We start from the raw sequence: 16781 nt of genomic DNA on the forward strand, positions 1-16781 counted from the left end.
CCAGCAGCTTAAAAAACGTTAGGGGTGTGTGTGTGTGTGTGTGTGTGTGTGTGTGTGTATGTGTGTGTGTGTGTGTATGCCCAAAATCCCAACAGGAGAAGGGAGGAGAGGGATTGCAGCATGGCCTTATTTTCCCTCTCTCCATCTCTCTTTCACTCTCTTGCAAATACACGTACCCTGCCACAAAAGAAATAAGAACACTGAAACTCATAAAACAACTCTGGAGGAAATTAGAGATCTATAATGACAGAGAGACTTGTCACTGCGTGGTAAAAAAAATTTAACCTTGACCAAAGAGGTCTGCTTTTGTCCCTAGGCTTCTGGGACATGATCTCTAAGACCTTGGAATATCATACCTGCTAGGAGTGTCTTCATTACCTATGGATCTTGGGCTAGCCGGATAGTAATGCTGTGAGTTAGAGTGGAGGCTTTGAGCCACACCAATGATGTACAGATAAGTGGATGTAAATGGGTGGAGGTTGGTTGTCATGTGGTATCAACTCAGCTTCCTAAAGGGATTGAGGCTGAGATCAGTCATGTGGCCAATGAACCATGCATACATGAAGGAGCCCTTAGAGCTCAGTGAAAACTCTGAACACTAAGGGTTGAATGAACTTCCTTGGCCAGTAATATTCATATAGATTGTCACATATTAATTCTAGGAAAATAATGCAGTCTATGATTCCATGGGGAGAAACAACAGAAGTCTATGTTTGATACTTTTCTGGACTATGTGCTTCTTTGCTCGGACAATTTTTTTTTTTAAAGAATTATTTTAGCTTTTGCTCCTTGACCCTGCTGAGGTCACACGCATGAGGAGGGCTGTCAGCTGCTACCGGAATGTGTTATATCACCTCCTACCAGCTGGGCACCCTTGGCAGCAATACCTCCCCCAGCGCCAAGGACATCAAGAAGATCCTGGACAGCATGGGCATCAAGGCAGATGACAACTGATTGAACAAGGCCATTAGTGAGCTGGACGGAAAAAACATTGAAGACGTCCTTGCCCAGGGTATTGGCAAGCTGGCCAGTGTGCCTGCTGGTGGGGCTGTGGATGTCTCTGCACTGCGGGCTCTGTAGTCCCTGCTGCTGGTTCTGTGCCTGCTGCAGCTGAAGAGAAGAAAGCTGAGAAGGAGTCCGAAGAATCAGACGACGGACGACATGGGATTTGGCCTATTTGATTAAACTCCAGCTCCCCTGCAAATAAAGCATTTTTACATAAAATATTAAACTTTTTTCTAATTTTATTTAACTTTACTTATTTATGTATTTATTTATTTATTTCAATTTGACCCAAGAGGGACAAAATGAGAGAGAGAAAGGGAAAGTGAGAAAGCAAGCTACGGGTTTGGGACTCAAACTGCAGTTGGCCATATGCGAGTCCAGCAACCTTAACCACCACCCCGCTTGCTGGCCCCGCATTTTTACATAAAATTTTAAAAATTAAAAAATAATTAGGGCCAGTGGACTCTCACATGGCTGATCACTATTGAAGTCCCAAACCTAGCAGCTTGAAAACCACACCAGGCACATGTGTGTGTGTGCATGCCCAAAATCCTGAGAGGAGAATGGAGGAGAAGGGTTTGCACTGTGGCAAACCTGGTGGGGATGATTTCTCACTTTTCCTCTCACTGTCTCCATCTCTCTCTGGCAAGCACATGAACCCTGTGACAAGAACCTTAAAAAATAAATGACCAAAAAATAAATAAAAAGAAATGCACTCCGAAAAAGTAAGTGGCATCAACGTGGCATGATGAGGAAAGCCTTAGCCTTGGATCCGGACATTAAATTATAGCTCAACAGCTTCTTGTGGGTCTTGGAGTAAGTAACATAACCTCCACCAGCATCAGTTTTACACTCTATAAACATGGGTCACAAGCCTTGATCTGCTTCTCTGGCAAGATTCTTGTGAAGATCAATGAGACAATGTATATAAAACCACCATTAAATATAAAATCCTACTAATACAAAATGTCAGATCTGAAGACTCTTTCTAATGCAAGATTTAAAAGACAACAATTCAGGGCTAGATGGTGGTTAAAGCAGCTGGATTCCACGTGGCTACTGTGTGGTTCAAGTCCCAGACTGGAGGGCTTAAGAAAACACACTGGGGGCAAGTGTGTGGTGTAACCAAAATTCCAAAAGGAGGGAGAAATGACCATTCCCTATAAAGGTGCTTTCTCACTTCCCCTGTCCCAGCCCTCTCCACCCCAATCATCTCTCTTTCTCTGGAGCACATGTACCCTTTGGCAAATTTGAAGAAAGAAGAAGAAAAAGAAGAAGGAGAAGAAGAAGGAAGAGGAGGGGAAGGAGAAGGACAATTCAGATATATACATTATTATTTTCCCCCAAGAACTGTAAATGCGGCCTAACAGCAGAAGATTTAGACAAGAATATAGAGAAACGCCAAGGTTGAAAAACAACACTCCCCCAAGAAGAGCCAAAAGAGGAAGGTGGTTTCTGTTTAGTCAGTGATACGAAAGATGCTTCTCCCCCAAGTTATAACTAAACATCAAACACTAAACCACCCTAGACACAGGACTTTGGAATTTCAGATGCTATAACATTTTATAAAACTGGGCCAAGACAAAAACGTACAATGATAAGGTTTACCTTCTGTATCGTTTATACAGCTGGTCAACACCCCTTGGATCACTCAAACATGTCACTGCTAATGGAGTAGACCATCCTTTTTGTTCTGCTATAGTTCCAGATATGAATTGGTTTTCAAAAACTCTATCCTTTTTTTTTTTTTTTTAAAGAGAGATTTTTGCTATTGGGCATGTGTGCTCACCGGAGAGACAAAGATAGAGAGACAAAAAGTGAAAAATCATCCCCAAGGGGAATGGCCATGCTGAAATCCATTCTCCTCCATTCTCCTATTGAGATATTAGGCATTCATGCATACGTGCCCAGCATGAGTTTTTAGCCGCTCGGTCCAGGACTTGATCCATGGTTGACTATGCAGGAGTCCAGCAACATAACCTTTACACCATCTGCTGGCCCCAACTCTATCCTTTTGTTGTTGATTGAAAATATCATCTGTGGGACCAGCAGTTAGCATAATGGCTATGTTGCTGGATTCCCATGTGGTTGACTATGGTTCGAGTCCTGGACCCAGTGGCTTAAACTCACGCCAGGCACGTGTGCGTGTGTGTTCAAGCTACCAAGAGGAGAACAGAGGAGAAGGAACTATGGCATGGCCATCCCCCCGGGGGTGATTTCTCACTTTCTGTCTTTCTGTCTCTGTCTGTCTTTCTGGTGAGCAAATGCACCCTATAGCAAAAAACTCTCAAAAAACAAAAGGAGGGAAAAATATCATCTGTGCTAGATGACCACACTTGATCTTCATGAATGTTAATAAAAATTAATTGGGACCAGCAGATGGCATAATGGCTATGTTGCTGGATTCCCATGTGGTTGACTATGGTTCGAGTCACGGACCCAGTGGTTTAAACTCATGCAGGGCATGTGTGTGTGCGTGCCCAAGATCCCAAGAGGAGAATGGAGGAGAAGGGATTGTGGTGCGGCTATCCCCACTGGGAGGGTGATTTCTCACTTTCTGTCTCTCTGTTTCTCTCTGTCTTTCTGGCGAGCACATGCACCCTATAGCAAAAACCGCTCCAAAATTAATAATTAATTTTTAAAAATTAATTATCAACAGGGAAGAACAGATGCCTAAGTGTCATAATAAAATGGGATTTGTGGGTGTGTGAAAAGAAAACTCAAAATGAACCAGACTCAGTTTATGAAATTCAACTAAGTAGATTGCTAAGAAACAGGTTCCCTTTCTTTTTATTTTATCCTTTTAATTTGTCTGTATGCCATGAATATTTATCACTCTATCAAGTAGTCCCTTAATATGCAATCTTGGTATTATTTAGGAAATAAAACAAAAGCCTTCTATAGCATTAATATAATGAGAAATTACTTTTTATGGGCAACTGTTAAGGGTTTTAGTAAGTCACATATCTTTAGTTCTTTGGGTAAAGGCTTATTGATTTTTGTAGCAATTGCTGTTAATGCTTGATGTCTGGCAATGGAGGCGTAGTAGTCTACACAGGGGAGCTGTTTACATGGTCAGCATAATTATTATAGGGTTGTACAATGTACATGAGGCTATTGGCACTTGCACTCATACAATACTATTTAACTAAGCCTTTCTTTTCGTTCATTGCTGCAACAGGGACCCCATTCTAAACCCAGAATACAAATACTAAGAAGTTACAAAGTCAGCTCCTGGGTACAAACCTGTCCTAAAAGATCTTCAAGAAGATCAATAGGACCCTATACTGAGGGTGACAGATCTATTGTAATATACAAGCAGAAAGAAAGCACAGTTTTTCTCTTAACACCAGTGTCTCTTTCTCTCCCACTTGCCCAGTTCATTTATTTTTTCTTTTTTTGTTTGTTTAAGGGTTTTGCCATAGAGACATGCCACCACCAGAGACGTGAGAAGGAAAGAGAGAAATCATCCTCCCAGAGGGATGGCCTCACTTCATCCCACTGCAATCTCTTCTCCATTCTCCTCTTGGGATTTTGGGCACACATGCACACACACCCAGTGTGATTTTCAAGCTGCTGGATTCAGGACTCAAACCATGGTTAGCCAGTGGGAATCCAGCACCTTAACCACCATGCTACCTGCTGCCCAATCTCCCCCCCATTACTTCTTTACTCTGTTTACTTTCCTTTACTCCCCCCTCAGCCCACTTTCCTAAATACTGCCTTTCTTCCAAATCTCAACAACTCTAGCCACAGTCTCTGTCAGTGGAAGTGCACTCTTCCCTATTTGTTAATGATGGTATAGAAGAATTTCAAGGTTATTTGCCGTGATACAGGTATTACTATAGACCTTCAGCAGCCTGTTGAGTCTGATGAGCTGACTGAGGACATGAAAAGCCCCAGTCAAGAGTCATCACCCACACGGAAGTGAACAGGAATCCAGGAAGGTGACCAGACTGTCTGTGTCAAAGGGGAAGGCAATGCTGGTCACTTGGGCTCAGAGTACACCTTCCTGAAATGTGTCCTCTGGACTCTGGAGATAAGGTCCAGTTGAGTGCACACCAGTCACTTCCAGAGCAGGAGACTTTAATCTCTGTCCCCAGCTCAGTGATTCTTAAACTATATAGGCAGACAGGATCTCTTTCTCTTTTTTTAAATAATTATGTAATTTTATTTATTACTATTATTTTAATCTGCTAGGGCATGTGTGCTCACCAGAGAGAGAGAGAGAGAGGGAAAGTGAGAAAGCAAGCTGCCAGGTCCAAGACTCAAACTACGGGCCAGCCATGTGGGAGTACAGCTCCCCAGCCACCATGCCACCTGGTTCCAGCAGGGATCTCTTTCTAAGCAGATTCCTAGACACCCAGGAGACTATCAGGAACAATGAAGTGAATGAGTGACAAAGAGAAGAGAAGGAGGCTATAGTACCACAGGCCTTCAGCATGTCCATCAGGAAACCTAGCAATTGTTTGTATAAAATTGTTTGTAGCACTCAGAAGGTCCAGTCTGGAACCAGTTAAAGGAGTGGCCACCATTGACATACATTATAGACGGAGTTTAACAAAAGGATTTCCAGTAAACAAGAGAGCCATTTCTAGCTTCTTTATATTCCTTCCTAATCAATGAAGTGACTTACGTTCCAGACATGAAATGATAATTAGCTCGTGTAGATTAAGCTTGTCATTTCCTATCTCAATTCTTTTAAAACTCTAGGACTGAGGACACCTAAAACTAACACAGATAATAGTCTCCTCTAACGGTTGGTCTCTATATGAAGAATCTTTGAAAACTTTGTGGAAAATGCATATTAAGAAAAACTACACATGGATTTCAAAACTGTTTTGCACCAAAATATATCCATACCTTAATCCCATTTTTCTACAGAATTTTTGAAGTCCCCTCACAGAGCTTTATTTACACACACACACACACACACACACACACACACATCAACCATCTAAAATGTTTATGTTCTAGACTAACCCTTGAAAAACAACTAGCAGTGCAGTCTTCTTTTCCTTTTACCTTTCTTCAGTTTTTGTGGATATTGAGGAAATTCAAACACCTTCTGGTTATCTAGAAATAGGATTCTAGAAAACATGAAAGGTCTTAATGCCTAAACATTTAGCGCTTCTTTTTTTTTGTTAAGAATTATTTTATTTAACTTTATTTATTTATTTATTTTAATTTGACCAGAGAGGGACAGAGTAAGGAGGGAAAGGGGTTAGTGAGAAAGCAAGCACCAGGTCCTGGACTCAAACCATGGTCAACCATGTGGGAGTCCAGAGTCCTTAACCACCACTCCACCTGCCAGCTCTATTAGCGCTTCTTAATCATATCTCTAGAAAAGTTTTGCTCTCCCCACCCAAAAGCCCAAATTCCTTGGCACCAATAACCATTAAAGATAATTTTCGGGGATCAGCAGGTGACATGGTGGTTAAGGTGCCGGACACTCTCACATGGCTGACCAGGGTTCAAGTCCTGAATCTGGTGGCTTGCTTTCTTGCTTCCTCTCTCTCTCACTCTCACCCTCTGTATCTCTCTATTCAAATTTTTAAAAGTAAATGAATGAATGAATAAAATAAATTATTTTTAAAAAAGATAATTTTCATCAAGAACTAGTTTCCAGGCAGAAGTTATTTGAAGAAGTTATTTGAAAATTATTAGAGATATTAGTCATGAAGAAAGATGTCCAAAGGCCAGGATCTCTGGTTTTTCTTGTTTTGTGACGTTTAATTTGCCAGAGGGTATGTGTACTCTCCAGAGACAGAGACAGTGGGAGAGGGAGAAAATACCTCTCAGTGGGGCATAGCCACACCAGAATCCCTTTTCCTCCATTTCTCTATCCTGTCAGGATTTGGGGTACACGAGTACACATGCACAGTGTATTTTTCAAGCTGCCAGTGCTTGGATTTCAACTGCATAGTTGGCCACATGGGATCCAGCTCCCTTAACCACCAGAACACTGGACTGGTCCTGGTTTTCCTATAATGACAAAAGGAGACCCAGTTAAAGGAAAGAAGCAATAATATACAATTATTTAAAGTCATTACTAAAACTGTTCATTCATGCATTAATTCATTAAATTTTTACTAGATATCTGCCCTGTGAAACAGTGTCAGGAACTGTCAGGATACAGATGGGGTGGAATTATTTCAAAGAATACCGAAGCTTGCCCTAAATCATATCCTGAAGAACAGTTTAAATAATCCAAAGGTGATGGCCAGCAGTTGGTGTAATGGCTAGGTTGCTGGACTCCCATGTAGTCGACTGCAGTTTGAGTCCTGGACCCGGTGGCTTAAACTCATGCCTGGCACGTGTGCATATGTGCCCACGATCCTGAAAGGAGAATGGAGGAGAAGGGACTGCAACATGGCCATCCCCCCTGGGGGGTGATTTCTCACTTTCTGTCTCTCTGTCTCTTTCTGGTGAGCGCACACACTCTATAGCAAAAACCTCTCACATTAATGGCACAAAGAAAAGTGAGCTTATTTGTTGAAGATATTTTGTAGTTTTATCAACTGTACTAGGGAGAAATGTTCACCTGTTGAAATATCCATTTTGTAAGACAAATAATAATGTGATTAAATGTATAAAATTTTAAAAAATAATAAAAAATTAAACAGAAAAAAAACTCTCAAAAATAAAAAATAATAATCCAAAGGTGGTAGTGGTCAAAGCATTGGATTCTCACATAGCCAAACACAGTCTGAGTCCCAGATCTGGCAGCTTAAAAATCACATTGGGCACACATGTCCAAAATCCTAGGAGGAAAACGGAAGAAAAGGGATTTTGGTGTGGCCATCACCTCTGGGGGGACGAGGGGGAGTGATTTCTCACTTTCCCTCTTACTGTCTCTCTCTCTCACACATGCTCTATGGCAAAACCCTTTAAAAGAAAGAGAAAAGTTACCTAGAAATAAGACTCTAGGAAAACATGAGAGGCCTTCATGCCTAAATATTTAGCCCTTTTTCCTTGCAGAGATCAAACTTGTGTTGTAGAGGACAACACAGAGGTGGCAGCTGAAATCAGTATAAGGAGGGCCAGCAGATGGCACAGTGGTTAAGGCAGTTGGATCCCCCATGGCCAACTGCACAGATTCCCAGACCCTGCAGCTTGAAAAACATGTTGTGTGTGTGTGTGCATGTGTGCCCCAATTCCTGAAAGGAGTAAGAAATGGAGAAAGGACTGTAATGTAGCCATTGCCCATGGGGGAGTGCTTTCTAGCTTTTCCACTATCTCACTCTCTGTCTCTGGCAAGCACATATAACCGCTAGTAAATTTTGTAAAAAGAAAAATGAAATCAGTACAAGGAAATCATAATGACGCTAAGAAAGTACTTACTATTTAGAGCAATCTAAAAACAGAATGAAGGAGGTGGGGCTTTGGGAAGGTGATAAGGTCATGAGGTCTCTGCTCTCATGGGTTTAGTGCCTTTATATGCCCCATCCACCATGTGAGGCCTGTGAGAAGCCAGGTGCAGTGGTGAAGGTGGTGGTCTCCCATATGACCAGTTGTGTTGTTTCGGCTTCGGATCTGGTGGCTTGAAAAACACACCAGGCACACGTGTATATGTGTCCAAAATCCAGAGAGGAGAGTGGAGGAGAAGGAATTGCAGGGTGTTCCATCCTCTTGAGAGTGCTCTCTCACTTTCTCTTTCTTCCTCCCTCTCTGTCTTACTCTCTGGCAAACTAAAATGTATTTCACTTTCCCACTTATTCTTCAAATAAAAAATAAAAATACTAAAAAATATAATGAGCTGTTTAGTTCATGTCAGGCATGAGTACATGTGTGCCCCAAAATTCCAAGAGGACAGAAGAGAAGGGATTGTGGCATGGCCATCCCCCCTGGAGGGGGGTGATTTCTGGCTTTTTATCTCTCTGTCTCTCTGGTGAGTACATGTAACCTATGGCAAATATCTCTTGGGGCTGGCAGATGGCATGGTGGTTAAGGGTGCTGGACTCCCACATGGCTGACCGTGGTTGGAGTCCCACACATGGTAGCTTTCTTTCTCTTTCTCTCTCTCTCTCTCGCTCTCTGTGTGTGTGTGTGTGTGTGTGTGTGTGTGTGTGTGTGTCCCTCTCTAGTCAAAATAAAATAAATAGATAAATAAATACAATTAAATAAAGTAATTATTAAAAAAAAGAATGAGCTGTCTGGGGAGAAGTCAAAGCTCAGCTAGCAATATTGATACCAGGGAAACTATACATTGCATTATATACTACAGTCACTGGCTACATTATCCCTAAGTAAATTTTTTTTTAAATGTTTTTGTCATAGGGCATGTACACTTGCTGGAGACAGAGTGAGGGAAGTGAGAAGTCACACCTCACCCCCTAGCCCCCCACAGGGATGGCCTTGGTGCAATCTTTCTCCTCTTGGGATTCTGAGCACTAACACACATGTACCCAGCATGATTTTCAAGCCACTGGGTCTGGGACTAGAACTGTAGTCAGCCATGTGGGAAATCTAGTGACTTAACCACCCCGTCACCTGCTGACCACTCCCAAGTGAATTGTAATCTGATACTGCTACCAAGCAAATCACTTATAAACTTATAATTCTGTCACCCAAAGGCAAGTTCTGCAATCACACGGGCGAACTTCCATTTTTCTGGTTTGTTTGCTGGTTTGTTTCTTTTTAACATAGTGAAACTTAATCATACTGGCAATTTTCCACCTTATTACTGAAAATTATTTCTCTAGGTACTTAATGTTTGTGCTCAGTTCCCCCATTCGTAAAATGAGGATATCTCAGAGTTGTTGTATTACAGGAGCTGCTCTGGCCTAAATATTTGTATTCCACCAAAATTCATGTCAAAACTTAACCTTGAAGACAATAGTTTTAGGAGGTGGGGTTTTGGGGAGGTGATAAGGTCATGAGGTCTATGCTCTCATGGGTTTAGTGCCCTTATAAAATAGGCCCCATCCACCATGTGAGGGCAGTGAAAAGGCACCATCTGTGAATCAGGAAACAGCCCTCAGCAGACAGAATCTGCTGACATCCTAATGTATTTTCAGCCTCAAGCCACCCAGTCTTTGGTATTCTGTTACAACAGCCCAAACAGACCAAGACAGGACTAAAAACCAAGAATGTATTTTCTCACACCAATGCTTGTTTGAACATTTCACATCTTCATGGACTTAAATCACCACCAAATGTGTAAGCCTCTCTCATCTTTGTCTCCCAAATTTCCTTTGTGTTTCACTGGCTGACACTTTTCAACCATCTTCATCTATACCAGCTCATCCCATTACTAGAAGTCTTTCCTACACCTTCATCTCCTAATATCCTTTCTTCCTCCTTACCTTGACAGACATTTGGCTCTTTCCTGGAGACTTCCCCAGCAGCAAATGCAGTTTATCACATAAAAGATCTTCAAAATATTCATTGAAAATGTGTATTATGAAAAAACTATGCATAGATTTCAGGAAATTTCTTTGCACCAAAATAAAGGCGTGTTTTAATTCCACTTTCCACAAACTTTTTGCAGTCCCTTCACATTCCTAAACTCAGTATTGCAAACAGAGGCAGATTTGTTATGAAGCTCACAGAACTTAAGCTCAGTGCCCTTAATTTTCATGAGCTCCTTTTAGGTCCTAGGGGGCATACTAACAATGTGTTCAACCATTTGTTTTCAAATATTGACCAGGTAATTCAGCTGCAACCAGTAAGATCCTCTTTCTACTCCAACTCTTTGGTCACACTTTCTCCCTGGCAGATAAAACTATATGTGATCAATCCTCTACAGCTGATCATTCCCTGCTTCAAACAGGTTCCTCCACTGGCTTCCAGTATACCACCTCCTTGCTTTTCCAAGGAGGTGGTATTAATAAGATAAACTCATTCATCTTCACAAAACTAGTTTTCCCAACCCATCTCAATAATAATTCTGTCCTTCCAGATGCTTAGGCCCAGACTGTTGGAGCTGTTCCTTACTCCTGTCTCCAATGTCCAACCCTTTAACAAATCCTGTCATCTCTTGTGTCAGAAGCCACTATTACTGACTACCTCAACCATTCCCATTTATCCTCATCCATGCAAAGGCCGCTTACCTATTGCAGCAGTCTCATTTCCTAGTCATACCTTTGCCCCAGTAAAATCTACTTTGCAGGACCAGCAGACAATATAATGATTACATTGCTGGATTCCCACACACTCAACTGTGGTTTGAGTCCTGGAACCAGTGGGTTAAAACACACGAGGCAAGTGTACATGCATGCCAAAAATCCCGAGAGAATGGAGAAGGGACTGCAGTGTGGCTAGTCTCCCCGCCCCAGGTGATTTCTTGATTTCTGTCTCTATGCCTCTCTGGCAAGCACATGCATCCTAAAGCAAAAATCTCATCAAGTAAAAAATGTCTATTTTGCTCCTAAAAATGAGTGGTATTTCTCAGTTCACATTGCTCCTACTCTCCAAATGGAAGCTTGGCTCGCTTACATGAAACCACAGCCTACAGGACTAGTATAGATCCTGATTCCTACTCTACTCTAGTCAACTCTGCTATCCCTAGAAGGCTGCACCTGGGAATTCTCTGCCCTACAGAACCTATGCTGTAACTTCTGCCTAGTAAGCTTTTAACCCAAATCTGCACATGATTTTCTCCTCCAACCAGGTAGCACACATACACCCCATAGTTTTTCTTCAAAGGCCTACTCTCACAGACTGCTGCTCCACTGATTTATCGATTCAAGTGAGAGCAACTTTGTTTACTACAGAATCTCCAGTGCATAATACCACAGGAATTCAAACATGGCAAAGGGGGCGTATTCCGTGCTATGCACCATTACACAATTTCCTTATGTGGAAACATATTAGTGTACCTACAAACCTAGATAGTACAACCCACATACTCCTTATGAGACCATGGTGTGTTCCTCCCTTGACCAAATTGTTACGTGGTACATGAATGCTAGAGCAGTGCTCTCACACATGAATACATGCAATCACGTAGGGGCTCTTGCTAAAATACAGATGGACTCAGGTGTGGGGTAGAGCCCAATACTCAGCATTTTTAACAGGTCCCCAGATGATGACAACATGGCAAGTACAAGACTCGACTTTCAGGGAGAGCCTACTTTATCGCTTCTCGGCCTTTTGGCTAAGATCAAGTGTAGGGAGAGCCTACTTTAATTCATTCCCAGTATCGTGTTAAGTCACCTATTCTACAGTAACTATTACAGAACCTTAAAGCCACATATTTTCTTGGGGGAGAAATTTTTGTTATAGGTAGAGCACATGCACCCACCAGATAGCCAACAGATGGAAAGTGAGAAATCATCCCCAGGTGGAATAGCTATGCTATAATCCCTTCTCCACTATCCTCAGGATTTTGGGCACACCTGTACATGCACCTGGCTTGAGTTTCATGCTGCTGGGTCCAGGACTCAAGCAGTAGTCAACCCACATGGGAGTCCAGCGCCTTAACCACATCACCCACTGGACCCCCCACAGCCTGTATTTCTAATGAGCCAACAAATGGCTTTTTTTCCCTTAAAGATTAGTCTACTTATTTGTGATTTTCAAGTGGCCAGGTCTGACTTTAACAGTGGTCAGTCACATGGGAATCCAGCACCTTAACAATATCACCTGCTAAAACAAATGGCTTTCAAGACCATGTGATCCTACAAAATGGTACCCCCTCTTGCCCTTCAAAACACTTCAAAATTACTGCTTTACTCACCAAATACACATTTGCCGACGTACATATTATCCAATTATTTCCTTCCACACACTAAAATTTTACAAGCTTTCATCTGTGAAATGTCCCAAACAGAAGATAGCCCAGAACAGATTTTAGTGATAGCTTCTGTCCTGAAACTTTTTTTTTTTGAGGATTTTGCTATAGGGCGCGTGCGCTTGCCAGACAGACGAGACAGACAGTGAGAAATCACCCCCGAGGGGAGATGGCCACGCCGCAATCCCTTCTCCATTCTCTTCTCGGGATCTTGGGCACTCACGCACACGCAACTCAAACCACGGTCGACTATGTGGGAGCCCAGCGACATAGCCATTACACTAACTGCTGGTCCCTGTCCTGAAACTCTTTTCACTTTTATTGTCCCAGCTCAAGTGTAAAAAGTCAACTACTCACAAGACTATTTGAAAAAGCTTATATTCTGGATGCTCCTGTATGTAACAGGCTTTTAAATTATTTGCTATAGAGCACATGCACTCACAAGAGACAGAGAAAAGTGAGAAAGCAAGCCACCAGGTCTGGGATTTGAACCAGTTAACCATGTGGGAGTTCAGTGCCCTAACCACTATGCCACCTGCTGACCCCTGCAAATAGGCATTTTAAAGCTTTTTTCCACAAGTGAGAGGGACAAAGAACAAGGGATTGGACAAGATGTTGATGCCGTGATCCATCCCCAGCCTCAGCCACCGTGGATTACATGTCTGCCTTGTAGAGATTCAAGTCTTGCACTTTGTCACCATTTGGCCCCCTTTAGCAGGCATTTCATGAAATTAAACACACGCTTCCCAAGTATAAAAACAAAACTGACATTAATCAGAGTCCTGCATGAATATTGCTATATAATTGAGGAAAGGTATGCCACATATTTAATAACAAATCCCTTGAGAAGACAATAAAAATAAGTCCTAAAAAGAGAGATCTATAACCAAATAATCTAGTCACATTAAGACGCTTATAAAATCGAAGGGTTTTATTTTATTTTATTTTATATACAAATAGCCAGCATGATTTCTTTCACTGGGTTTATATCTTGGACAATCCATTCAAGGAAGATCATTTAGTCCAACTGAAAAAAGAAAAAGCAGATAGGAAATTATTTCAAAATGCTTTAAATTCAACTTTAATTCATTCCCAGTATCGTGTTAAGTCACCTATTCTACAGTAACTATTACAGAACCTTAAAGCCACATATTTTCTTGGGGGAGAAATTTTTGTTATAGGTAGAGCACATGCACCCACCAGATAGCCAACAGATGGAAAGTGAGAAATCATCCCCAGGTGGAATAGCTATGCTATAATCCCTTCTCCACTATCCTCAGGATTTTGGGCACACCTGTACATGCACCTGGCTTGAGTTTCATGCTGCTGGGTCCAGGACTCAAGCAGTAGTCAACCCACATGGGAGTCCAGCGCCTTAACCACATCACCCACTGGACCCCCCACAGCCTGTATTTCTAATGAGCCAACAAATGGCTTTTTTTCCCTTAAAGATTAGTCTACTTATTTGTGATTTTCAAGTGGCCAGGTCTGACTTTAACAGTGGTCAGTCACATGGGAATCCAGCACCTTAACAATATCACCTGCTAAAACAAATGGCTTTCAAGACCATGTGATCCTACAAAATGGTACCCCCTCTTGCCCTTCAAAACACTTCAAAATTACTGCTTTACTCACCAAATACACATTTGCCGACGTACATATTATCCAATTATTTCCTTCCACACACTAAAATTTTACAAGCTTTCATCTGTGAAATGTCCCAAACAGAAGATAGCCCAGAACAGATTTTAGTGATAGCTTCTGTCCTGAAACTTTTTTTTTTTGAGGATTTTGCTATAGGGCGCGTGCGCTTGCCAGACAGACGAGACAGACAGTGAGAAATCACCCCCGAGGGGAGATGGCCACGCCGCAATCCCTTCTCCATTCTCTTCTCGGGATCTTGGGCACTCACGCACACGCAACTCAAACCACGGTCGACTATGTGGGAGCCCAGCGACATAGCCATTACACTAACTGCTGGTCCCTGTCCTGAAACTCTTTTCACTTTTATTGTCCCAGCTCAAGTGTAAAAAGTCAACTACTCACAAGACTATTTGAAAAAGCTTATATTCTGGATGCTCCTGTATGTAACAGGCTTTTAAATTATTTGCTATAGAGCACATGCACTCACAAGAGACAGAGAAAAGTGAGAAAGCAAGCCACCAGGTCTGGGATTTGAACCAGTTAACCATGTGGGAGTTCAGTGCCCTAACCACTATGCCACCTGCTGACCCCTGCAAATAGGCATTTTAAAGCTTTTTTCCACAAGTGAGAGGGACAAAGAACAAGGGATTGGACAAGATGTTGATGCCGTGATCCATCCCCAGCCTCAGCCACCGTGGATTACATGTCTGCCTTGTAGAGATTCAAGTCTTGCACTTTGTCACCATTTGGCCCCCTTTAGCAGGCATTTCATGAAATTAAACACACGCTTCCCAAGTATAAAAACAAAACTGACATTAATCAGAGTCCTGCATGAATATTGCTATATAATTGAGGAAAGGTATGCCACATATTTAATAACAAATCCCTTGAGAAGACAATAAAAATAAGTCCTAAAAAGAGAGATCTATAACCAAATAATCTAGTCACATTAAGACGCTTATAAAATCGAAGGGTTTTATTTTATTTTATTTTATATACAAATAGCCAGCATGATTTCTTTCACTGGGTTTATATCTTGGACAATCCATTCAAGGAAGATCATTTAGTCCAACTGAAAAAAGAAAAAGCAGATAGGAAATTATTTCAAAATGCTTTAAATTCAACCAGACTCATCACAGAATGCTGAAGTTAGAAATTTCACCCATCCAAACCACCAAGATCTATATAGTTTAAGCATTTGCTAGCTGCCTACTACAAGCTACTCCAGAAATCTCAACTGTATTTTTGACTATTAGTACTCTTTTCTTTCCTCAAAGAAATATGTATCAATACAAAACACTATTATATAAAATGATCTTTACCAAATGCTCAATATGGTTAGCAAGACAGTAACTACAGTTAATCTTAACCTATGAAAAATGAGGAATCATCCCCTCTTTTGACACACTAGCTCTGAGTTATAAGTTATAATTTCCATAATAAAATATCAAGCATAGGGACCAACAGTGTAATGTATATGTTGCTGGACTCCCATGTAGCCAACTGTGGTTCGAGTCCTGGACCCGGTGGCTTAAACTCACGCCGGGCGCCTGTGCGTACATGCCCAAGATCCTGAGGAAAGGGATTGCAGCATGGCCAACCTCCCTGGGGGGTGATTTCTCACTTTGTCTCTCTCTCTCTCTGTCTTTCCGGGAAGCACACAAGTCCTACAGCAAAAACCTCCCAAAAAAAAAAAAAAAAAAAAAAAAAAAAAAAAAAAACTTTCTACCTCACCATACAGATTTATAGTAACAATTTCTAGCTACTATAATACACCCATACAGAACATCTATTCCTAGCAAGTAGGTTCTACTCAAAATCCTGTTATGAAATAATTAAGCATCCGAAATATGGTGATTTTTATCTCAACAGCCGATAAACTTTTCACAGGGAAAAGAACTATTTTTTTTTAAATAGAGCACCGATTAGTTTATTTTAACATTCATCATGCCATGAATTCAAGTTCCAGTAGCTCAGGCTCCTTTCCATTGGTTCTCAGAAAGTGTGTGTCTCTGGGTGGAGCAGGCTGGCGCTTTAGTTGAACCCAGGTACCTTTTTCTTTGGCTTCTTTCTTTTTCTGGTCATTTTCCTTCACACATTTTAGGAAGCTATCTCTACTCTTAGAATGCTTAATATGCTCAATATGCACATTAATTTTCTTGGCAAGAATCTTGCCCTTAACTTGTCTGTTCACAACAATGCCAACAGCATGCTGGGTAACATTGTAGACTCTTCCAGTTTTGCCATGGTAACATTTGTGGAACATTTCTTTTTGAACAGTATCCTTTCCCTTAACGCCTACAATATCACACCTTTCTTGTAGATTCGCATATATGTTGCCAAAGGAACCACTCCATGTTTTCTAAAAGTCAGAGAGAACATCTATCCGGTGACT

The 16781-nt window shown here is 41.6% G+C and overlaps 1 protein-coding gene and 1 pseudogene across 1 annotated transcript in view; one reads left to right on the forward strand and one right to left on the reverse strand.

Annotated features, from left to right (window-relative positions):
- Positions 1–749: 749 nt before the first annotated feature.
- On the forward strand, positions 750–1185 carry LOC102470783 (60S acidic ribosomal protein P2 pseudogene; annotated as a pseudogene).
- A 14162-nt stretch (positions 1186–15347) lies between these two features.
- Positions 15348–16781, reverse strand: part of RPS29 (ribosomal protein S29) — a 2530-nt gene continuing 1096 nt past the window's right edge. The window contains exon 3 of the mRNA XM_006160491.3: positions 15348–15458. Coding sequence (XP_006160553.1) covers positions 15450–15458 — 9 coding nt within the window. The 3' untranslated portion in view covers positions 15348–15449. The remainder of the gene's footprint in view (positions 15459–16781) is intronic.

This window comes from Tupaia chinensis, unplaced genomic scaffold, assembly GCF_000334495.1.
Source record: "Tupaia chinensis unplaced genomic scaffold, TupChi_1.0 Scaffold000688_1, whole genome shotgun sequence".
Taxonomy (NCBI): Eukaryota; Metazoa; Chordata; class Mammalia; order Scandentia; family Tupaiidae; genus Tupaia; species Tupaia belangeri.